Source organism: Lithobates pipiens, unplaced genomic scaffold (genome assembly GCF_037356315.1).
Source record: "Lithobates pipiens isolate NorthernLeopardFrog02 unplaced genomic scaffold, aLitPip1_a1.2 Scaffold_25, whole genome shotgun sequence".
Taxonomy (NCBI): Eukaryota; Metazoa; Chordata; class Amphibia; order Anura; family Ranidae; genus Lithobates; species Lithobates pipiens.
In genome coordinates this window covers 130,180,627-130,205,264 of record NW_027507787.1, presented here as the reverse complement: position 1 = coordinate 130,205,264, position 24,638 = coordinate 130,180,627, and the positions used below count along the sequence as shown (strand labels likewise).

The following is a 24,638-nucleotide window of genomic DNA, read 5'->3' as shown; positions in this document are numbered from 1 at the left end:
TGCCTGCAGACAACAGGGACGTTTCGACTTCAGGTGTCGTAAAGTGCAGCAGCTGCAAAAAACAGAAGGAAGTGACGAACGTAGAACGGAAGTGCTTTCTTTTACGGCTGCCTCGGAGAGGTCAGGCGGGCGATCCGGAGACACGCGGCTGAGCTTCGAGGGAGATGGACAGCAACAACCACCCCGGGGGCCGGGGAGGGTTCGGCAGCATCTTCGGGGGGTCGCCAGGTTATCCGCACACAGATCTGGCCGGGGTACCATGTGAGTGGCAGAGAGGGTCACCTTCAGCTTGAATCAGATGGTGACCTCAGCTATGTATGCTGTGGATACATCTCCCCATGTCTTCCATCAGAGGGAATCCATATATCCTCCTTGTAGATTTATTTTATTGCAGGCAGTTATATGGTGCTTATAATCTAAGGGGATAGATTATATATATATATATATATATATATATATATATATATATATATAATCTCTCTATTACACGCACCAGCATACCCCTCGCTCAACTCCTGACCTGGACTTGATCCTGGTACCCCAGTGCTGCCTGACTACTAGGCCACCAGACTGTATCTTATCATTTATCAATATGGCATATAACATGATTTTATTTGAGTGCTGCTCATTAACACAGAGATCAGAAAATTAGGAAATCCTATATCTGACATAGCTTCCGTTTTCTAAAGCCTTAAAAAACATGACCAGGTCTGAAAGTTCTGGCTATCTTTGTCGGGTACTATTGCTTAGTCATGGTGTGTGTGTTTTTTTTTAAACCAGGTGTAGCACTGACCCCCGAAGGAGCTGCTGGTTTGATTGGGCTTACCGTTACCTTCTCCTTGATTTTGTGTCTAGGGGCTTCCTGTGGTAGATGGGGCCCTGTGACTTTAGAAACGGACGACAGATCCGCATCAATGGGACTTTTATTTGCAAAAAAACGTAAACAACGAACAATCTCTTAAAATAGGATCAGAGAGTTAGGAAGGAAGTTCAGGTACTCTTCATGTCAAAGTCAATAATGAAGGACTTTCTTACTTTGACTAAATCCAGACAATAGCCATTCACAAGTTTATGTTCACTCAGGTTGGATAGTCCCTCTCTCACAAGGCATAGCAGCCAACAAGGTTCTTTACTCAGGAATACGTCTCTGCCACAGACCTAGAACATGCAGGAATACGTCTCTGCCACATACATTGTAGAACATTCAGGAAACTAAAACTTGTAGAACACTCGTGGGACACCTGGATCTTTTCAGCCAGCTTGGTGATACCCACGAGACTGGATTCACTTAGGTACTTCAGCCCCACCAGGCTCTTGCTAAGAAGCCAACCCGTACATGGCCTTCTTCTGAAGAGTCCTCCCCTGGATACCTGCGCAGTTACTGGGTCTCTCCAACTACCGGAGACCGCACAGGACCACCTTGGAATGCTTCTTTAGTTTCCTTGCCTTGGGCTAGCTAGCCCCGAGACAATAAGTCGGGTGGATCCACACCCCAGGCCATAGCCTTCCTGGGGCCTGGTCAGGAGGACATGGAGTCAGAACGTACTTCTGAACCAGAACCCCAAACCACGTGACATCCGCATCTTAAGTACCCTCTCCCAGAAAGAACAGCAAGAGTGACACTCCCACTGGGCGGGCTCCGAGAGAGAGTAAACTTAAAGCGCCCAACCAGACTGTGTAGTTCCTTGCCCACCAGGAGACAGTGCCCCTTGTGACCAGGCTGAACATTCCTTAGTCCAGTCAGACTGATGCTGAGGTCCAAATTTAAAACAATTGTAACCAAACATAGCTCGTTCTCCGCAGAAGCCAGCGCTACACAGGTTTTATTGACAGCTAAGTAACTTATCAGATGGTACTGCAAAAAATGTGTTTTCTTCTATAAAAAGAGGTGGGAAATGCTAAAATCGTTCATTAGACCCCTTTCACACTGCTGGCGTTTTTCAGGCCCTACAGTGCTAAAAAAAATAGCTTCTGGGAAAAAAGCGGCTCCATTCACACTGGAGCGGTGCGCTGGCAGGGCATCGCAAAAAGTCCTGCCGGCAGCTTCTTTGGAGTGGTGAACTCACCGTTGCTCCCAATTGAAATTCTTAAGGCAGCTCTGCGATACCGCCGGCAAAACAATGCTCCGGTGGCATTTTGCGGGGGAATTTAACCCCTTTTTGGCTGCTAGCAGGGGGTTAAAACCGACCTGCTAGCGGTTGAGTAGCGGATATTTTACCACTGACGCCCGTGGTGGCTCGGTGTGAAAGGGTTATTGGTCATATAGGCCAGATCCCCAGCTCGATGGGGCCCTCATTCGGCAGACAGTCCCCCCCCCCCCCCCCCAGCTCGTTGGGACCCTAATTTGGCAGATGGGGCCCCATCGTCCGGACCATTCTAACCCCCCGCGCTCGTTGGGGCCCTCGTTCGGCAGATCCCCCCCCCCCCCGCCGCTGCATTATCAGGAAAATCTGTTCATTTTACCTGTTTGGTTCAGCTCTCATTGTTTTTACTTTACAGTCTATTTAAGAGACAATTTAATACATTTATAGTAATACAATGTGAACAAAATTGATTTTGTTTCTCTTCAGTAACAGGAATGAGCCCCCTCTCGCCATATTTGAATGTGGATCCAAGGTATTTAACACAGGTAAGAAAGTTTATGAATTGGAGAAACGTCATAATCTGAAACTACGCAGTGTGTTAAATTAATATCAAAACCATGCAAACGTTTTTATTTTGCAGCTTACCAAATATTAGATATGGCTGTATTGGTTTTACATTTTTAGGCTTTCTATCACTTTTCATCTGGTGACTTGCTGAGCAGAACAAGCAGTTCTGCAAATGTAGAGATTAGACAATCCATTTACCACCGATTGGGGTGCTTATAATGGCTAGCTTTTCTGTAACAAAGAACAAAAACTGTTGCAGTAACTGCAGTGTGAGCTGGAGAATGGCTTCAGTTTGTTACTGTATCTAAATCTGCTGTTAGATGAATGTACATCTAACACTCCTCTCCCCCCAGACTGACAGTGCTACTATCTGAAGGTACCCCTTTAGCTGGAAACTGTTCACAGGAGTGCATAACGAACTGCACTCTCGTGATTCATAGAAGTATGGCCAAAAAAGCTTTGGCTATACTCTTAATACTGCTTTAATTTCTAGTTAAACCCAAAAACAAAAATGTAGTCTATTGCAGCTTACAAGTCCTTGAACTTGTTGGCTGCATTAGGAGGTGTTAGTTCCAGTTTACAGTGCAACTAACCATCTTTTTAATGGTTTCAAAAAAAACAATTGCATTCCCAGCATGCCAGGAACACTAACTCACAGTTGCCAGTGCACCCCAACCAAACTTATCCATCACATGGCTGTTATAACTGATCACACATGTGCAGCACCATGGCAGTTGCAGGTCAAGCAGATGCTAAGATGGCAGCTTCCTTGGCTAAAAAAGGCAGGAGGGTTTAGTTCCACTTTCAGTCATCGGTTTTATAGTTTCATAGTAGGCAGGGTTGAATAAAGGCAATAGTCCATCCCATTTCAACCCGTGTAGTCGTACGTTGTGTCGATCATTATTTCCCATACCCCTGTATGTTCACTAAGATTCACCTCTCAAGAGTCCTTTAAAAATATTAATACTCCTCAGACACCACCATTTGTGGAAAAGTACCACATCCTTATTGCTCTGACAGTGAAACACCCCTGTGCAGCTTTAAGCGCAGTTCCACCCACTTTTGAGAGGTGGCTTTAAATCAAAGTCCACCCCTTGTTTTTTTGGCTAGTTTAAACTTTTTTTTTTTTTTTTTACTTACCTTTTTAGGAAGTTACCTGTACTTCTGATCCATCCAGCCCGCGGTGCAGAACGTCATATCTTTGGTTGGCCCCCCGATGTCTTCTGGGACACACCGTGTGTGTGTGTGTGTGTGTCCCAGAAGACAGCCGGCTATTCACAAAGCACACTGAAGCCACAAGGCTTTATGGCTGGTTTCCCTTAATTAGAATGGCGGCGCCTGCAACCGATCCAATGGACAGATCGGCCTTGGGGGGGCCAACATCTCGGGCTCCCTGGACAGGTAAGTGTCCTTTATTAAAAGTCAGCAGCTACAGTCTTTGTAGCCGACTTGTATATAAAAAAAAAAAATTAAAATGTTGCGGGTGGAACAGGTTAAACTGCTTCTACACCAATCTGTGTGGCCCTGTGTCCTCTTGCACTCAGGCTGAAACGTTTTTGTTTTTTTTTCCTACGCTGGGATCACCATAGAGATATTTTGTATATTGCTATCATATCTCCTCTCAAGCATTTCCTCAGGAAGAATATATTTGTAGCTGTTTCTCGTTATTGAAATCCTCCAGTCCCCTTTTTTATAGTTTCTCTTCTCTGAACTCCCTCCTGGACATCCTTTCTAAGGATTGATGACCAGAACTGGACAATTCTCCAAATGTGGCTCAACCAGAATTTTTTTTAAAGTACCAAGATCATAGTTTCATCTCTGGAGTAAATCCCCTTTTTTATGCATGCTAATAGTCTGCCAGCTTTGGCACAGGCAATCTAGATAGCTGAAGATCCTGAACCCAGAAGACCAGGCAAAGATGCTAGTGAGGGAGCTTGTGGACGTCGCCTTGCAGGAGGGTGAGGTGAGTATAGTTCAGCTTTAGAAAACTGCAAGTAGACAAGCTCTTTATTGGAGACATGAAGTTTTGATTTTAGGAAAGATTTTTGCCATTGTGGCATTTTTTTGGTGATATTTTTACACGTTTGTGATATGTTAAAATTTTGTATGACCTTGACCTCACTCCTGCAAATGTTTTACATTTATACGGTAAATGCAAATGTCCTTTCAGAGCATTCAACCTATAATTATGGACTTGGGCATTAATGGGAAGGAGGGGGGTTCATGAGGCCTAATCGCATAATATAACTTTAACAAAGCACATACCTGTAAAGAAGAAAAAAGAATACTTAACCATTCTTTCAGCCCAAGCTCCTCAGAGCTGCTTTATTGCAAAAAAAACTAAAAGTTCTTTTGGACCAGCTTAGCCCAAACGAACTAATGAAGTTAAATGAAAAAGTTAAATGAAACTTGGAGTTAGGATTTAAAGTCCTTGCAGGAGAAAGCGGAGGTCGGCAGTAGGGACAATATGATTTTCTATAAGATAGGCATATAGTCTGGGGTCACAATTCCGACCCAGCCCCCTGTACATCTGGACAGGAGGGGCAGCATATACCGTATAGGAACGGATCCCCTCCATTCTCCTCCTGCAGGTGAATAATTGAGGGGATAGGTACCTCCCTGCTGTGATTGGACTCCTGTGTACACTGCCCCCCCAAATCCCCTGCAGCGCTGGCTTTCCAGTCCCTCTCTCCCACTGGCTGCTGTCCCCAGCCCTTTTCTTTGCTTAATAGTCAGTCATCCATAAAGATCACTGACCATTCATAACGAGGCATAGTAAACTGTTTACTATGCTTTGTTCATGAATGAACAGGTAGCTGAGTACAGGGCTATTCCTGTCCATTCATGCTGTGGAGATTGAGGGCCGTGTTCTCTTTCCACCTTTTGAGACAGGGAAAGGAGAATATCTGAGGTCTGTTTAGACCCCTGATATCTCACCCCAATGAGGCACCTAAAAATTGTAAAAAAACAAAACAAAAAACTAACTAAAATAACAAAAATTGAAAACTGCCAACAACAGTGGCAGAACTACCAAGGTCTCCTTTGGGACAGGTCCCCTGGCATTCCACCAAAGGGGAGCCCTTTATGGTTCCTTCCACCGATGCCCCGAAAGTCCTAGTTACACCTCTGCTGTAAGGTTTTAATTATGTGAAAGATTCTGAACATTAAGGGCATAAACTGTAATTTGCAGTCTTTGAAAGAAAATTAGGATTTTAAAAGCATATGTTATGTACGCTTTGTCATCCTTTAGGACTCAGAAGAGTTTATTTTACCTACTGGTGCCAACAAGACTCGAGGAAGATTTGAACTGGCTTTTTTCACAATTGGCGGCTGCTGTATGACAGGTTTGTATAGTGGCTGAGCATATAGTGTCCCAATGTTCCAGATGATACTGGCATGTCTATTTGGTATGTTCAAAAGTGATGTATGAATGGAGCAAAGCATTTAAAGTGGTTGTAAACCCTTACAACACACTTTGACCTACAAGTAAGCCTAGATTAAGGCTTACCTGTAGGTCCAAGAAATATCTCCTGAACCTACAACAGCGGCGCGCAGGTGCACTGAGCGCGCCGCCAACAGCGATATGCCGTGCGTGGCGGCTCCCGTGCGCGGGAGTGACGTCATTGCGGCTTCGCCAAATGGGAGCGGTGAGACCCACTGAGAAGATGGATGCGCCGGACTACAGGGGACAGCGGTGACATCGCTGGCTCCTGTGTCAGGTAAGTAACACATAATGGACTACTATGCGATGCATAGTAATCCATTATGCTTTACCTTTGCAGGGAATGAAAGAGGAAGTAAACTCATCAGGGTTTACTTCCTCTTTAAGCCTAGTTGGTCTAAACAAAGGTCATATCGAACCATTTTGCATCAGATTTAGTACTCTGGTAACCAAAACCAGTCAAGAGAGATATATATACTGTGAGATCTTACTGTAATACTGATATTCTGGCCTTGGATGAACGTCTCTTGTATGTTCAGTAAAAAATAATTCAAACATTCATCAGAAAGCAGGACTTCTTTATAAAAGCCAGCGCACGTCTAGGACCTTACAGATCAACTGGATTTTCTTTTCCAGCATCTAGTATTTGTGGAAAATCTGCTTTGAATGTTCTGTCCCTTTTTTAAAGCTGAAGTGTAGGCATGGGTGATTATTTACATTGGTCTATTGGTAGTTTGGAAATTGGAAAAAAGTTCAACCCTTGGTAGTGTTGCAAGCAATGATGAAATTGATGTAATTTGTCTTAACACTCTTGCAACACCACCTGCGTAGGAGAGCTAAATATCATGAGTAAATTTGGAGGCCAGCACAGTCCAAATATTCTCCCCTAATACTTTCTGAGAATTAGTTTTAATAATGTATAATGTATAACTGATTTGGGGTTTTTTGTTTTTTTGTGTGTGTGTGTATAGATAGATAGATAGATATATCATACAAAAGAAACCCAGTGGTAAATTACCACCAAAGGAGAGCTTTGTGTGGGGGGGGGAGAGACACATTTCATATAGGTAGTAATTGTCATTCAAAGTGTAAATGTGCTAATAATCTGAAAAATGGCCTGGTTATGACGGGGGTATAAGTGCCAAGTGGTTAAAGCGGCTCTATCGTGTGGTGAGGCATATGCGCTGTATACAGTACACTCATCTGTTGTTGGAAAAGGCCTTCTCCTGAGATCTTTTTAAACAGATGAGGATAATGTTACCTGCATGAGAGGAGATGCTAATATCAGCTGGCCAGCATGACATCATTTTTTATTTTAATTTTTTAATTTTAAATGGTGTTCTGTTCTGGGAAGCGGAGGACGGACAGCAGCAGAGTGAGAAACGAGTAAAGAAGCTTGTTCATTTTGGTCATTTGACTTGTTTTTCCTATGACACGTGAGCTCTTGTGGACTGATGTCTTGTACACATGGGGCTCTTACAATCATGTTCTTGCATTATACATTACAGGCAGTGAAAGTTGTCTTGCAAGGCCACCACTGGTGTAAACTCTCTTGCAGACTTTCATGCAGCATATATAGTCAGTCATAGGACTCGCTTTGTATTGTTATCCAATGGGGGGCATCGACAGATTCCAGCGGTAGTCAGCTCTCCAGTGCTTTCCATGCCTGTGATAGTGTTACACTGCTGGCAGATAAAGGCACTACTTCTTCACGCTGAAGTCCATTGTTGCCGTTCTGGTGACCTGTGGAACTTCAGCTTCTAGTAGTGTTGTAATTCCTTGAGAGTGCGTCTTACAAGCTTTACTTGTTTGGTGCTAGTTTGGGACTTGTACAGTTAATCCTTATCATGCAAAATGTGGCATATTTCATAGTGCCAGTCCACGGAAACCGATATCCAAGCATCTTGGACACTAAACGGACTGGTCTATATGGGAAGGCTTGTACCTTATGTAACTATTTGCTATATTTAATTTGATCATTTATTTGACTTTTAGGAGCAGCCTTTGGTGCATTTAACGGTTTGCGTCTTGGATTAAAAGAAACTCAGAATATGGTCTGGTCCAAACCCAAGAACGTTCAGTAAGTACAGCTTGAATATATAGACCACTGCCCTTGCTGGGCAAACTAACAGATTTTCTTTGAAGGCAGCAATGACAGCAGTCTGTTTTTAGCCTGGTTAAATCCTATACAGACTGTGCAGCCACAAAACAATGGATTGTGGAAATAAAGAAAAATGTTTTGCCTTTAGGCTCCTTTCACACTGGGGCTGTGGTCAGCAGTAAAACACTGCTAGTTTTATCAACGCTATTTGGCTGCTAGTGGGTTGCTTTTAACCCCTGATAGTCCAATAAAGTGTTAAATGCACCTGTGCAGGGGAGGCTTTTTTTTATTTTTTATTTTCAGGTGCTATTTTTAGCCCAAAAACGCCTTAGCGTGAAAGGGGTCTTACTAAAACGTCTGGTTATTTTTCTGCTGTTAATGTTATGAAGCAAACTTTTTGCTTTATAAATATGAGCTCTGTACAGTGTTTAAAGACCTCCATGTCTGGATTTGATGCCATGCATTCTGCTGAATTTTTAAAGAAAACTGCTTTATAATGCAAGCATTTAGTGTCAACCCCAGCCTTAATTGTAGCAGCACATGCAAATCCACAAAACACCAGCAGGAGGCAGTATAAGCTTGGTTTGTCCAAGAAAATCCTGGTCTTTAACGTTTTTTTTAGAAAAACAGATACTAGTTTAACGACTACTACTCAGTGAGGAGAGCCGGTTGTAAGTCAAACGTTGTATATACATTATTGTATTGTACAGTTTTTTTGTTTTTGTTCTGTACTTATGCAAATTAAACCAACGTTATTGAGCTGTAGTTTTGTGTGTTTTTAGCCCCTTTTATCACAACACAGTAGTTAAGTATGTTTCAAATATTGATTACTTGTGATTCTTTTAACAAGCAATTTAATGACCTGGTCATTGGAATGGAACCTGTTCATTAAGTGAGGAGTACCTGTAATCCAGTTTTTGTTCTAGTTGACTATCATGCAGACCCTCAGGCTTCAACAGTCTCGAGTCCCTGACCTACAAGTATGCAACTTATTACATTCTGCATCTATATACTTGTATTATGCCAAAATATTGACAAGCAGTTAACATTTTTAGAAGGTTGGTAGTGACCTCTTCCATATTTATGTTTAAAGTATTATGGCGATTAGTATTTTCCATTTAACTAAGTTATTTGTTTTTACAATCACTGAGTCAGACACAGGATCCGCCAGCCCCGTATGTCGCCAGAGTCTGTTTGCCGAAGGCCGGGCGTGATGTTATGACGTCACGCCTGGCCTCTGCATTCAAACGAATTGCGCCGATTCAGCTGGGAAACCAGGATTTTTATTTTTGTTTCAGGCTTCCCAGCCTAGAGGTGAGATGTGGGGTCTTACTGACCCCATATCTCACTGTAAAGAGGACCTGTCGTGCCATATTCCTATTACAAGGGATGTCCAAAAGGCATCCGAAAAATTGCTGTGCAAATACCATGCAAGATGAAAAGTTGCAATGACTGCCATTGTATTCTCTAGGGTCTTTGCAAAAAAAAAAATGTTTGGGGGTTCTATGTTTTTTGTTTTTTTTTTCCTAGCAAAAAAAATGATTTTTATATGTAGGAGAGAAATGTCAGAGTTGGCCTGGTAGGCAAGTGGTTAACCTCAGGTGGTCAAACCATTTTTCACGACAGGACAAAGTTTGTAAAAAAAAAAGCATATGACTGATGGAATAGAAAAATGGTGCTACTGATTCTGTAGGCTACGCAAATGTTTATCAATTTATATTTTCAATAAACCACACATTATTAGTGAGTGAGTGACTTGTATAGCACTACCTATGTGAACTGAATCGCCTCAGGGTGCTTCTTCTTGCCACCATCTGCGGCATATTATTAGTGCACACAAACAATATAGTTTACAACATTCCTACTAACTGTTATAGGTGAGTGTATTAACAAATATTTTTAAAATTTTTTTTTTATTTTTTTTTTTTTTATGTTGAATATCAAAGGTATGCAAAACTGTAAATATGCTTTTTACGCAAAAAATCAGGAGGTTGGCTTCACACCTATCATTTGTGGTCAACCCTGAGCCATAGTGCTGTGTGTACTGTAATAATACTATACATGTATGTATATATTTTATCACAACCCAGCACGTTGCAAAGTACAATGTTGCTATGTAGTTTAAAAAATTTTTGTTCATAGCTGGAGTCTTCTAGCAGAAGGAAAGGCTGTAGGGCTGAGCTGGTCAGCTGGAAGTGTTTGTTTTTAACATAGGCCTTACACCCATGTCAGCAAAATGGGTTAAAGAGTACTCCTAATAGCTACGGTTTAAAGCTGAGCTAAAGTTAATTTTAAGTTATAGGTACCTGTATAGAGATCTGTAAAAGGGGAAAAAAAATCCGATCCAGCGGTAGTCAGCTGTCCGGTGCTGTTTGATGCCTGTGACAGTGTTACACTGCTGGCAGATAAAGGCACTGCCATCTAATACCTCTTGGCACACTCGCTGTTCTGGTGACGTGTGGCACTGGTATCAGGCAGTGTCATGCCTCCTTGAGAGTGCGCTGACCACCTTTTTCCTGTGGTTTGGTGCTAGTCTGGAAGTATACATTTTATTTTTTTATTATTTTGTGATGCTTTTTAAAATGTTATGTTCATATGACCAACCAGTCTTATTTACTTTTACAGTTCTTGTTTTGTAGTTATGGCGGTGTTTAAAGTACATGTTTACATTGAATTGCTGTTTTTTATAGCTCTTTATCTTACTGTTCTATTCCTGCCCCATTTTTCAAATCTTGCTGGTGGTCACATGATTGGGTGATAGAAACGAGCAGAGATTTCCCTCAGATCTAGTGCAACTGCACTTGAAGTACACTTAAAAAAAAATTAAATCAACCCCAATGTGTGTGTGTGTATATAGATCTATTAGACACATGCAACATTTTTTTTAGATCTGCTCATCCACTAATGTCTAATATTTAGATGTGGGTTTGATCTTTTCTTAACCTGTCATAATAATTTTAGGTAATCTGTACACCACATTTCTGATTCCTGCTTGCAGTTTTAGGTTGGAAGAATTTTTAATTGCAAGTTGGCCACATTTAAAAAGATGCGATATGACAGCCCATTCCTATAGAAAACAACTTATTTGCAAATGGGTTTTTATTGGTGCACTGGCATTGTATAAAGTACACATTGCAATCAATCACATATAAAGTCGTGTAGATGGCTACATGTTGCAGCTCTTATAGTGAAGAACCCTTTCTGTATGGATAGTTAAACTTAATTTCCTCAAAGTGAATTACTTTCCACTAAGTTTACCTTTAGTAAAATCTGTGCAACTTATTCTGTGTTAATCTGTTTGTGTGCAGGCTTATGAATATGGTCACAAGACAAGGTGCGATGTGGGCTAACACTCTAGGATCTTTAGGTAAGTGGCAGATTCTGTATCTGAACTTTTTATGCCAGTGGTAGTCAGCTGTCCAGTGCCTTTCTGTGCCTGTGGCTGTGTTACACTGCTGGCAGATAAAGGTGATGTCCCTCTATACTGACTGCCATACTTGCCGTTCTGGTAGTGTGGCACTAGTATTGGGCAGCACTAGGCTTCCTCGAGAGTGCGCTGAATATTTGTTTGTTTAGTGCTAGTTTGGAAGCATACAAAATACAAGTGTACTATGTCCATAACTTTTCTAGTGACTATAGTGGGGCTTTAGATGCGTTCTGTACAGCAATATAACAACGTTTCTCCTTTTTGAAATAGCATTGGTGTTTGCACTTGAAATTACCCAGTGTGACATCAGACTTGTCCTAGGACATGCTATGACCATTTCACCAGCTGTATTTGTTTAGGAGTTTTATTGCGACAATGTTCTTAATTTGTTTAGTGTCAAAGGTCTATTTAAACTCCTGAGCTAGCATCTCATTATTTTAATCCATGTTTCACGGGACAGGTTTAAATGCATAAAAATGTCAACATGTAAAATAAATGTGGCTTGGGGTTTAATTCTTTTGCCATATTTTCAGCATTATTGTACAGTGCCTTTGGAGTTCTCGTTGAGAAGACTAGAGGAGCAGAAGATGATCTGAACACTATGGCAGCTGGCACAATGACAGGAATGCTGTACAAATCTCCAGGTACTTTTCTTTTGTGTTTGTTTTATTTTTTTGGATAAGCTTGTACAGGTTTTAGTTTTCCGCAGTCTTTTTACTGCTGTCCTGGACGAGGAAGCACTCCTGGTTTTGTAGGCTAGTGACCAATAGCTTGGCCTGAGTGAGGGCAGTAAAGACCTAGCAGAGCAAATCTCCTCTTCCTCCCCCTTTCTCCGTTTAGTGATGCTAGGAAATTCTGTCTGCTATATACCTGCATTCTGGCCCTCCTTTAGATGTTCAGTACTTAAGTATCCCACCAAATAATAAATGCTAAGTGCAGTAAACTTAAAGGAGCAGTGCAGTAAACTTAAAGGAGCAGTGCAGTAAACTTAAAGGAGCAGTGCAGCCTGAGCTTGTTTTGGCTGGGCTTCTATGGGTCACAGGAGTGCAAGTAGTCTTGCACTCCTGTGACCCGTTTTTCAGCAGAGAGCGGGCTGAAGTCCATGCTCTGCTGAAGTCACAGGGATCAGTCCAGACACCCCGTCATCACGACAAAGTCTGAATCTGTCAGATGCTTGGGCTGACTCCCGTATCAGCGAGCCGCTGATGGAGCCACTCCCCTGCGCAGCTCAGCACTCCAGTGAATGTTGAGGAGCGAGCTGACTGACAGTCAGCAGCTCTCCACTCAGAGCTGTGAGAACCAAACCATCAATCGTGTTTAATACCTCGGTTCTCAGTGCAGAGGCGACCGGGGACAGATGCATGTCTTTGCAGTGTGGGAGGAAATCGGAGTACCTGGGGAAAAACCCATGCAGACACAGAACATGCAAACTCCGTGCTGGTAGTGTCGTGGTTGTGATATGAGCCCTAGTGCTACTAGGAGGAAGTGTCGCTTAGCCACTGTGCTGCCGCATTAATAGCATTTCCACAGTGTTGCCTAGCACATATAATTTACTATGTACAAATTTTTTTTTTGTTAGAAAAAGTAGAGCTTTCCCATTAACCATTTACAGACCGCCCACCATCATTATACGACGGTACTTTGAAATGCAATACCATTGTTATGGCAGCAGCTAGCTGCCATAACCCCAGTATCCACTTCCTCAGCGGGCGGTCCACTTTCAGATAAATGTGGTCTTGCGTCCTCTTCCATGTTGCGTATGGAGCCGAGTGAGGGGAAGATGACCCCTGCTCGGCTTCATGCAATGGAAAAACATGCCTTCTGCCCATAGCTCTTAAAGGGACACTGTTCTTAAGGAAAAAAAAGTGTAAAAGTAAAATGGGAGGAAAAAACAAAAAATTAACACGCCCCGCCGAGCTTGCGTGCAGAAGCGAACACATATGCGAGCATCGCCCGCATATGTAACTGCTGTTCAAGCCACACGTGAGGTATTGCCGCGATCGTTGGAGTGAAAGCAATAATTCTAGCCCTAGACCTCCTGTAACTCAAAACATGCAACCTTTCACTGGCTAACTCTGTGAAGTGCAGCTACAGGGGCCACTATAGACCAGAAGGCACACGTGTACAACGGAAGAGCATATGAAAACCTTGGCAAGAAACAAAAAAAAAAAAAATTTGCTCCTGTTCTGCATTTCCTATTCTCTTGTAATAGGATTCCTGTAAAATAGCTGGGGATTTCAAGTAGGGTTGTGTAAGTTAGCAAGTTTAAGAACAGGTTCTGGGTGTGCTTGGGTCTTGGGTGTGTACAGGCCACATAGGTCTGTGCTAAATATGAATTTTTAACTCTGCTCATTAAGATTCAACAGGCTGCTGCCTGCTTATTTGCTGGATTTACACATACGCACAACTCGGCTCTCATTGGCCCTCCTGTGACTCAGCTCCCCCCATATTGTTGGGGATCCACCCAAGTGTCTGACAGCTGGCTCTTGCTCTGGAGCAAGCTCTGCCCACCCCCTCTCCTGCCCAGTGATCACTGTCTGAGATCTGATGTGGGATAGCTGTGGCATCTGTGATTGTTTTTTTATTCCCATAAATCTCCTTTTTAATAACCCTATAATTGTAACTACTTAATATGTATAGTCTTTCAACAGCATTACACCCACAAAGGACTACCATTCATGTATTTTATTTTTATTTTTTTTCCCCCAGTGTATTGTCCCCTCTAAGATGCAAAAGTGAAAACTTGCTTGAATGACAAGGGAAGTAGACAACGCAATGCTAAATATTCTTTAGCTTGGGGTTGTTTTTTTTTTATAATTTTTTTTTTTTAAATTTTAAAAATTTTTTTTTTTTTTTTTTGACTTTTTGAAAGTTAAGCTACATGCAGCTGGTAGAATGGCCATCTCTCCTAAAGGAATCGCTGCACTAAAAGTGCTCATGTCAGCAACTTCTTGCACACCCTCCCCTTCACTACATAACACATGCTGTTATGATTTAACTGAACATAAAGCGGAGTTCCACCCACTTTTAGAACTGTCTCCTTGCCCAGATACTGTTTTCCATCTAGTTTCCGGCTTCTGCGAATATGTCCGTCATATCAGGCGGCACACTGTCCTGGGAGTTTTGTGTCCTAATTCCCAAGAGTCAGCCGCTTGTGATCGCGATATTCCGGAAGTGATGCGATGACAGTTGCCATCACAACAGGGGCGGGCACTTCCGATGACCCTACCTGTTGTGATTTCAACCTCAGAAGTTGATGGCGCTGCGAGCCAAACACACTGCGCATGCACGAGAACGGGTGGTGCATGCTCAGCAGCACCATATCCTGGAAGATGGTGCTCGTGGGCTTTACATACTCAAGGAAAATGCCAGGAGGCAAAAGATCTTTTGATTGCAGATTCGCAATCGAGCGGCGATAGATCATAAAAATGTGTTTTTATATATGAGTTCTAATCCAAAAACTAATTTATCTTTAAAAAATAAAAATTTATACAGTTGGAACTCTGATTTAAGCTTATAGTTTAGACATGTTTTAAAGTAGAAACAAAGGATAAATCCCAAGAGTCAATCGTGTATTTGTAGCAACTGCTTATTCCTGTTTTTTGACCTGGCCCACCATAGGTCAAGTTTTCAAGCTCACGTATTTAATCCACTGTCAGCAGGAAAAAAGGATATTCCTGAGTTAAGCATCTTGAAAGGAGGAAGTAAAATGTCCTCTTCAAGCCTATGAAGGGGGGGGGGGGGGGTGCCGCCGCCGCCAAGTTGCATTTCTTCAGACGTAGTAATATTTAGTTGTATAGGTTCTTTGCCCTGTAGTCTGTATAAAAAACTAAATCAAATGTGTTTTCTAAGGCAAAATTTTTGTCAACCGACAACACATTTTAGCTCAGAGCAATCAGTATAACAATAGTGCCTTCCAGCCTCTGTCGCGGGGAAAAAAGCTGGAGAACATTTTTAAGACTTAAAGGCTAGTTATCTTTTGCTTACATTGCGCATATTTAGAGCCCTCCCTCAAACCGCTAGCTTCCAGGTGTCATACTGAGCAGCCGGCCTGCTGCATTCTGAACACAGGAGGTTTGTCACTTAGTATGGGCACCTTTTTCAAAGCGTGCTTTTGCATTAAAGAAAAAAAAATGCATTGTGTTCTCTGATCAGATGAGGTGCAGGGATAATGTCATGCTCTACACCTCTTCCAATTGGAGAACATAGTCCTATGGGAAGCCATGTGTGTGAGCAGCCCTCATGACCTCCATATAAAGTGGTGTGTATGGAGAGAATTACTTATTTTTAACACAATTGTTTTTGGGGCAGTCAGTTAGAACACTGAACAGTTTTTTTTGCTTCATAACTTGAAGTTTATTTATTTTTTTGTGTGTGTGAAATGAGCAAGAAGAGCAAAACATATGAAAGTAATGGCACACAATTCTGTTCCTTTTTATACTGGAACAATCCCAACTGTCTGCAATATACCTGGACAGAACAATTCATGTTATGGCACAGATCCAGCTACAAGGAATATATCATGAGGCAGGGTATAAAAATGGCAGAAAAGAATCCTAGCTGGCTTATTATTATTTTTTTTATTTTTTTTTACACAAAACATATTTAACCATATGTGGTAGATTTATTGGATGAAAATATATTTTCAATGAGACAGGCTTGAAAAAGTGGCTAACGCTAACATAGGGGAGGACAGTCGGGATCAAATTTTCTGAAATTTCTTAGAACAACCCCTGTTATGTTAGGTTTTTTTCTTTCTAAGATGGTAAGAACATTGAGCCATTGTAGTTCCCCTTTTTTTCTATCGTTCATTGACACAGCAGCTCTTCTTGACCTTAGGGTTATATCGCCCCTTTAGGAGAGGACTAGGCAGAAAGTGTTAAACAGCAACGGTGGTCCTACTGGCTATAACCCCTCGCACTGCATCCAATAGCTCAGGGGTTTTTTTTTTTTCTGCCGAGTGTAGAAGGACCTGGCTCCCGGTGGGACTATTGGTCCTGGGGATTTTTTTTTTTTCCTGTATTTTTGATTCTGTGATCTACAATCAACAGCTGGGCTGGGTGACAGGCTGGATAATATAGATCCTTGTAGTTTCCTCAGCCTGGCCATCGAGCAGGAGCAGGCCCTAGCTACACGATGGGCCAGGCACGACATTCCCCGTCTAATCCAGGGGAGGCCAGTGAGCTATATGCTCCGGGGCACAAATATGACTGGGCTACTGCTGTCTGTGTTATAGTGTACCGTGGCTGGCAGCCACTCCGTACTGAAGAATGTTACTGGGGCTAAGAGTACGTTACTTTCACAGTCCAGAAAAGGAAACCAGCCACGACATAGGCAAGGGCCCTCCTCTTTCCGGTCAGAAGCGGATTTTTCGTCTGCCCTGGTCAGCAGGTAAGCATTCCCAGTCCAAAAAGGTGCCTGCTGAGGGACAAAGGTGTCCCTGGTTTCGCAAGCCTGCGAGCAAATCTTTTACCGCATGAAGGTTTTCCCCCACCCGACCCTTGGGTAGGGGGTCGTCTTCAGGAGTTTGCAGCCCAGTGGACCTCCTACTTTCTGACCAGTGGATCTGCAAACTGGTTTCCTCCGGGTACAAGTTGGTTTCTTTCTTGGTTGGTTTTTTTTCTCTCCCAACCTTCAAGCTCGTCGGGAGGCCCTGTTTTGGGGCAGTACAGGACCTGCTGCTTCGCAGGGTTGATAGTACCTGTACCGACGGCGAAATGTTTCAGGGATTCTACTCCAATCTGTTTGTAGTTCCAAAGAAGGAAGGGGTCTGTCCGGTCCTGGACCTCAAGGCCCTCAACAGCTTTGTGAAAGTACAAAGGTTCAGGATGGAATTGGTTCACTCAGTGGTTGCTGCACTTCATCGGGGGGTTTTCTGACATTCCTGGACATCCAACAACGCATACTTGTATGTCCCCATATGCATCAAGCACCAGACGTTTCTGCGCTTTGTGGTCAGGGACGAGCATTACCAATTTTTAGCTCTCCATTTTGGCCTGGCACCAAGGGTCCTCCCCAAGGGGCTAGCCCCAATTTTGGCTTTGCTAAGGCAGCGTGGGATCGCAATCTTGGGTTACTGGATGACCTCCTTCTGAGGGCAGCTTCTGCCTCAGAATTAAGGGAGGATGTGGCAATCGCCATACAAACTCTTCGGGAGTTTGGTTGGGTACTGAACCTACAGAAGTATGTGTTGGTGACGACTCAACGTCTGGAGTACCTGGGCCTGCTTCTGGACTCCTCGGAGGTGAGTCTTTCTTCCTTCGGACAAGCTGCAGACTCTTCAAGCTATGGTGAAGTTGTCCCTGCGTTTTTGCATGCGAGTCCCAGGTCTCATGGTAGCCACTTTCAAAGTGGTACTGTATGCTCAATTCCACACTTGAGTCTTGCAAAAGGAGATCCTGTCAAGATTGGACAAATATCTGTTGTCCCTAGATTGCCAAATTGGAGTTGGCCAGCTAGTCGGGGACACCCTGCTCTGGTGGCTGAGGTCGCTGGCTCTTCAGTCCGGGAAGTCATTCCTTCCTCTTCATTGGACGGTGATCACAACAGACTCCAGCCTGACCAGTTGGGGGGTGGGGGGCGAGTTTGGGGCATACAGTCAGCCCAGGGTTGGTGGACCCAGGAAGAGTCCCGCTTGCCGATCAACGTGCTGGAACTTCAGGCAATCAGGCGGTGCCTCTCCACATGGTCACAGAGGCGTCGGGCAACACCACGGCACTTCATCAAGGAGGAACAAGGAGCTTGGCTGCAGCACTGGAGGTTGCTCACATCCTGCGATGGGCAGAGCGGCGCAAGCCGGTTCTGTTGGCCATGTACATTCCGGGCATGGAAAACTGGCAAGCGGACTACCTAAGCCGTCAGATACTGGACTAAGTGCAATGGTCGCTACATCCAGATGTATTTCGGCTCCTTTGCCTAAGGTGGGGGCACGCCAGATGTGGATCTCCTGGCTTTTTGACTCAATTGGAAGGTACATAGGTTTGTGGCCAGGTCAAAGGATCCCTGGGCGGAAGCGACAAATGCGTTGGTGGCTCCATGGGGGCATTATTGAGTGATGTATGCTTTTCCTCCACTCAAACTTCTACCACGTCTGTTTTGCAGAGTGGAGGCTGAGGTGATTCAAGTAATTCTGCTTGGCCTCAGTGTCCGTCTGTATGCCAACATAGTACGAATGGTGGCGGCTGTTCCTTGGCGACTGCCGATGTGAGGACCTTCTGTCCCAAGGTGCAATACTTTTAACAGCATAGCTGTTGAAAGCCAGGTGCTAAGGTACCAATGTCTGTCGGATTCGGTAATAGGCTCTAATGTTGAGGGCACCAAAGTCCTCTTCTTGGAAGATTTATCATAGTACCTGGAAGGCCTACATCTCCTCCATGTGTGATGAGATGGGGTGGCATGCTTGTACATATTCCGTTTCCAGGATCCTGCTGTCTTTGCAGCGAGGAGTGGATCAGAAACTTGCATTAAGCACCGTTGGGCAGATATCAGCTTTGGCTGTCTTTTTAAAAAAAAAAAGTGTCACTAAAGGCAAAACTATATTTTAATGTGGCGAGGGTTTACTGCTGTCTGTGCCCCTATTGGGATTCAGCTTCTCTATTTATCCTGTTTTACCCTCGCGTAGAAGAAAATCACACGTCTTTGGATTGACATCCGAACTGGAATAAAGAAGAAATCTTCCCGTTGGGGATACCCAGGGACACCCTCACTTCTTTCTGCTTTGACTACAGGACAGGAAGTCAGGGGAAATCTCCCCAATGGGACATAGATTTGGGGGGGGGGGGGGACTGTAGGATTATAGCCCTTCTTTATTCCATCAAAATAGTAAAAAAAAAAAAAAAAAAGCTTGCCGCTTTCACAACTAAACCATTTTTGGAATAGTTGAAACACTTTCACTGCATTTTCGGTGTCTAAGTACCTTGCATACTTCATAGTAAGGTTGAATAAAGACACCAGTCCATCCAATTCAACCTGAATTAGTGTCTACAATCGTCCCCATCCCTGTACACTGCATACCAGACCCTACCCTCAAGTAACCCACAATCCAAGGTCCCCATTAATATACTAGGGCCAATTTTTGGACAGAAGCCAATTAACCTACCTGCGTGTCCTTGGATTGTTGGAGGAAACCCACGCAGGGCAACATGCAAACTCAGCCAGGTAGTGTCCTGGTTGGGATTCAAACCAGCGAACCCTTCTTACTGCTAGGTGAGAGTGCTAACCACTACACCACTGTGCCGCCCTATACTTGGGGGAGAAGACCATGTGTGCCACCAAGCTAAGTGACCAGCATATGTTTAATGTTTTCTCTCGTCTCTGAAATGTCAGTTGGAATAACCCATACAGTCGTACTGTCTTCACCTGCCGCTTATTAAAGAAGTATGGGTTTTTCTTTTTTCCCATATTCATACTCTCCTAGATGGATGCAGCTTTGGTCCAATGCTGCATCTGTCCCCGGTGTCTCTGCACTGAGAACCAAGCCATCGAACACCATGGATGGCTCGGTTCTCTCAGCTCCCCGAAAGGAGAGCTGCTGACAGTCAGCAGCTCTCCTACGCTGCTACTCCACGCTCACTGGAGTGCTGAGCTGTGGCGGGGAGCGGCTGTCTCAGTGGCTTGCTAAGACTGCCATCAGTCCACTGATCTGTGTGATGTCAGAGCAGACTTCAGACCGCTCTCTGCTGAAAACGGTCATAGGAGTGCAAAACTAATTGCACTCCTGTGACATTTAGGAGAAGCTCAGGCTGCACTTCTCCTTTAACCACTTCAATACAGGACATTTTCAACCCCTTCCTGCCCAGGCCAATTTTCAGCTTTTAGCACTGTAACATTTTAAATGAAAATGGCGTGAACAGTACCCATATATAAAATTTTGATCAGCACATGCTGCGATCCGCGGAGCGAGCCTCGGCCTTGGGAAAGACGCGGCTTCGGAGGTGCACCCGTCACTTTTACAATGTGATCGCTCCATCAAATGACGGAGCGATCACTTGTAAACAAACCAGCATCATGATGATGGCAGTTTCTCTCTGCCCTCTGTACAATGAAGGGGAGAGATCGGATGGCAGCAGTGCTGTGGGCTGGATCTGTAGTGCCCACAGCGCTGCTCTGAGACAATTGCAGTCACATCCATCCCTCAATACCCTACCAATACTTGGTAATACCCAGCCATGCTCTGCCATACTCATTCAATATTACAGTGGGGAAATTGTGGATATTACAGTGAGGAGTATATGGTGGTGGAATTTTCACAGGTTTTTGCTAATTCAATTATCATTTGCTGATCCGAAAAATGATCTGATCTGTGTTTTTTGATCTGTTGCACCCCTAATTGCTTTGTAAAATGTCGCTGACAGGGAAGGGATTAACACTAGGGGGGTGATCAAGGGGTTTAATGTGTTACCTAGGGAGTGAATCTAACTGATGGGAGGGGACTGACTGGGGGAGGTGACCAATCTGTGTCCCTATTGAGGATGCGCTCCGGCATTTTCACACAGCCCACGCGCAGAACCCGCCAGGAAGTCGGTACTGAGCTGCACTAATCACAGGCAGTGAGACTTTGTCCCAATGCGCGGCTGCAGAGATCAGGAAATGTCTCGCTGCCTGTGAATAGCGCAGTGCCAACTTCTTGTTCCCTCTATACAAGGAACACACGGTCAGTCTCCTCTCCCTAACAAGGCATGGATCTGTGCGTTTACACACACATCCACGTTCCTGGTCTGTGCTTGGCAGCAGACAGGCACGCGCATCAGCACCCGAGTGATGTGGCAGAGCCACCTGGGTGGCCGTCTTATGTCTATACGCAGGATGGGAAGTGATTAAGTAAACCCTAGAGTGAGCATGTTCTCCCACAGTGCAGTTCTATTGAGATTTCTGAGCTCAATACAGTGGCATGGATGAAAACGAGGAACATGTGCCATGCATCTGGAAACCCTGCTCTAGGTCACGTCTACACCATGCTTTGAAAAAATTTCCATTGTACAAAAGTTAATTGCCAATATAACTGTGCCATCTTTTATAGCTTTTAGGTTAATAAACCTGTTCCCCCCCAATTACATTGTTAAATGCGAATGCTTTGACAGTGAGCAAACAGATGCCGTTTCTATTTGGTAATAAAGCAAGGTAGGGCTATACTAGTCAGCATAGCAGATTATAGTAAGGAAAAATGATGTAGGTGAAAAGCTTCAGTCATAGTTGCAAGAATGAAACGTAGGCAAAATAGTTTGTGGCAGTTACAGCGGTAGTAAAATCGGAATTAAAAATAAAACTTTCCCCTGCAAGTTAATGTCACAATGTGCTAGTATTTATTGCATACTTTTAAAACCAAGCCCACTAGCGCTGTGCTGTCGCCTTCTGGGTTTGCAGGCTCCGGCTGTTTTGTTGAACAGTGACATCACTGCCACATGCCATGATTGTGGCACAGCAGTCTGAAGGGACCGCATACTCGGTATGTAGTCCCTTCAGAGCACAGTGCATAAGTGTCGGTGACGTCACTGGCTGCAGAAATGGTGCTTCTCCCTAAACGGTGCACATTTTAAGAGATGTAGTCTGCTTACAAGATCTAGTGACATAAGTGTGTGTGTTTCCAAAATCTTCTGTTTTAATATATCTTTTGTTTTTATATATACAAATGTGTCACTATTAGTGATACTGTTGTCTTTTGATGTTGACCTACACCCTAATTAATGTAATGCACGCTGTCCATGTCCTCTTCCTAGTTTGTTTTTGTTTTTTTGGGGTTTTTTTTTTTTTTGTATTTTTATATATTGGTTATTTTCGGTTTGTTTTTGTGGAGTTCAGTTGTTTTCCAATGTTTTGTAATGCGACACATGCCAAGCACAGTTGACTATGTAGTCAAGGTAGACCATTTTAAATATACGAGTCACTTTTATATGTAGTGTAGAGCTAATCTCTGAACCTAAACATATTTATTGCAGGTTTTTGTATAGCAGTCATTTTACGCAGCACTACAAATATATTGCACATTTACATCTGTCCCTGCTCTCAAGGAGCTTACAATCCGCTTCTATCTTCAGTTTGTTCAGTTAAACATTTAAAAAATGAAAGCTAGACGTTGTTTGGTTTCCATGCACAGTATTGATATATCCCCTTGATTTGAAAATAAGTGATAACTTGAGATAAGAGGCATTGTTGCCTTCAAAGTAAAAGGATAACTGGACAACTGAAGGTAATCTTCCTGTTGGTCAGTTTTGCAGAGACTTTTTTTTTTTTTTTTTTTTTTTTTTTTTTTTTTTTTTAAACAAGATGAGTACCTAGGAGAATTGTCTGTGCTGTTTGAAGGTAAAGAATTGTGGCACCAGACTGTTTTAGAGCTATGGTGGTTTGTATTCAGAGGTTGCTAAATTGAAGGCCAAAATTGGTTGATGCCAATAAAGTTCAAAGGAAACCTATATCTTTAGATTAAACATACAGATTTCACTTCAACCTTTGACAGACAGGCTTTTCTATGACAATTGCAGTAGAATTCAGATTTTTTTTTATTAAAATGTGCAACATTCAACTAACTACTTTTTAAGAAATAAACCTGTTGTATTTGTCTTCCTACAGCTGGATTACGGGGAGTAGCACGCGGTGGACTGGCAGGCTTTGCTTTTACAAGTATCTATGCTTTATACAACAACTGGGAACACATTAGGGGATCTTCAACACGGCTATCATTATGAGCACTTTTTGAATTGCACAGAACTGCTTTCAGTCTTTCTGGACATTCTACTTCTATGAATTGCCACACTGGAGCCCTAAGGTGGACAATTGTTTGTTAGAGGTAAACAAGGGTACATAAGGATTAGTGGACGTTGAATCAAAACACATGGCTGTTAAAGACTTCAGTCCATACCTGCCGCCCACGGAGCCAAGGAAAGGCCTGGATGAGAAGGATCATTGTCAGTTTTAACACTTAAAAAATATATATATATATATATTTAATGTTACCAAATGAGATTGGATTGTATTACTAGCTATCTTGTACTTTAAGCTTAAATTAAAGCTGACGTGATGTGAAAACTAGCTGCTTTTTTTTTTTTTTTTTTTTTTTTTCTTCTCTCTTCTCTTCTTGCCTATAAAAAGTATACAGATTATTAGTTTGGACTCTGCAGGACTGGCCCAGAAGATCCTGAACTTAAAAAGCCGGGTAGTAGAGCTGCACAATTTAATCATTAAAAAATTGCAATCTCGATTCAACCACTGGACCAACACGATCTTTATTGCAGAGTTTGCGGATTCTTTCATATAACAAGTGGAGAGGCTTATCTGCTCTCTCAGCTGTCAAAAGAACACATCTGGGCAGTCTGCCAAGTTTTTAATATGAAACATTGTAACTAAGCTTCCTCCTTAGATCAAAAGGGATATGCTTTTTTTCTTTAAAAAAAAAAAAAAAAAGCGTATCCCTTTTGATCTAAGGAGGAAGCTTAGTTACAATGTTTCATATTAAAAACTTGGCAGACTGTCCAGATTTGTTCTTTTTTGCTAGAAAATTACTTAGAACCTCCCAAACATATTTTAGCAGAGACCCTAGGGAATGGCAATTGCTGCAATATTTTATGACACGCTATTTGCACAGCAGTCTTTCAAACTACATTTTTTGGGGAAAAATGCACTTCAATGAATGTTGGGGGGAACGCAGAGAGAATTGTGATCTATCTTCTAAGCAAAAAAAAAACTTGATTCTCATTTTAGCCAGAATCGTGCAGCTGTACCGGGTAGCTAACATTCCCCATATATTTTTGAGAAAGTGTTCTAAGGCCTGGTTCACGCCTATGTGTTTTTGGTGCTTTTTGAAAAAAACGCAATACAGTCCTTTGACGTGGTTTTCTTATGGGACATGCTGTTTTTGCTTTTTTGTTTTCAGCTGCTATGTTTTTGAAAGTGTCAGGGACTTTTTTAAATGCAAAACTGCTTTTTGGTTCAATAGACTTCCATGGAGAAGCTGCAGAAAAGCCTTTGTTCGCCAGATTAAAATACACACTAAATGGGGCAAGAAAAGCACTGCAGAAACCGATC

General features: G+C 43.0%; 1 protein-coding gene and 3 non-coding genes across 4 annotated transcripts; all 4 read left to right on the top strand.

The window, feature by feature from the left end:
* Nucleotides 1–82: 82 nt before the first annotated feature.
* On the top strand, nt 83–23,642 carry LOC143930516 (mitochondrial import inner membrane translocase subunit Tim23). Its single transcript, XM_077454879.1, has 7 exons — nt 83–261; nt 2,571–2,629; nt 5,902–5,995; nt 8,089–8,173; nt 11,503–11,561; nt 12,155–12,265; nt 23,187–23,642. Exons 1-7 carry the CDS (start codon nt 165–167, stop codon nt 23,300–23,302), a joined length of 621 nt encoding a protein of 206 aa, XP_077311005.1. The 5' UTR covers nt 83–164; the 3' UTR covers nt 23,303–23,642.
* Nucleotides 7,725–7,929, top strand: LOC143932540 (small nucleolar RNA SNORA74). The gene has a single exon (XR_013262964.1). It is a non-coding gene; the product is annotated as a small nucleolar RNA SNORA74 (small nucleolar RNA).
* Nucleotides 10,538–10,743, top strand: LOC143932539 (small nucleolar RNA SNORA74). The gene has a single exon (XR_013262963.1). It is a non-coding gene; the product is annotated as a small nucleolar RNA SNORA74 (small nucleolar RNA).
* On the top strand, nt 11,595–11,792 carry LOC143932537 (small nucleolar RNA SNORA74). The gene has a single exon (XR_013262962.1). It is a non-coding gene; the product is annotated as a small nucleolar RNA SNORA74 (small nucleolar RNA).
* Nucleotides 23,643–24,638: the final 996 nt, after the last annotated feature.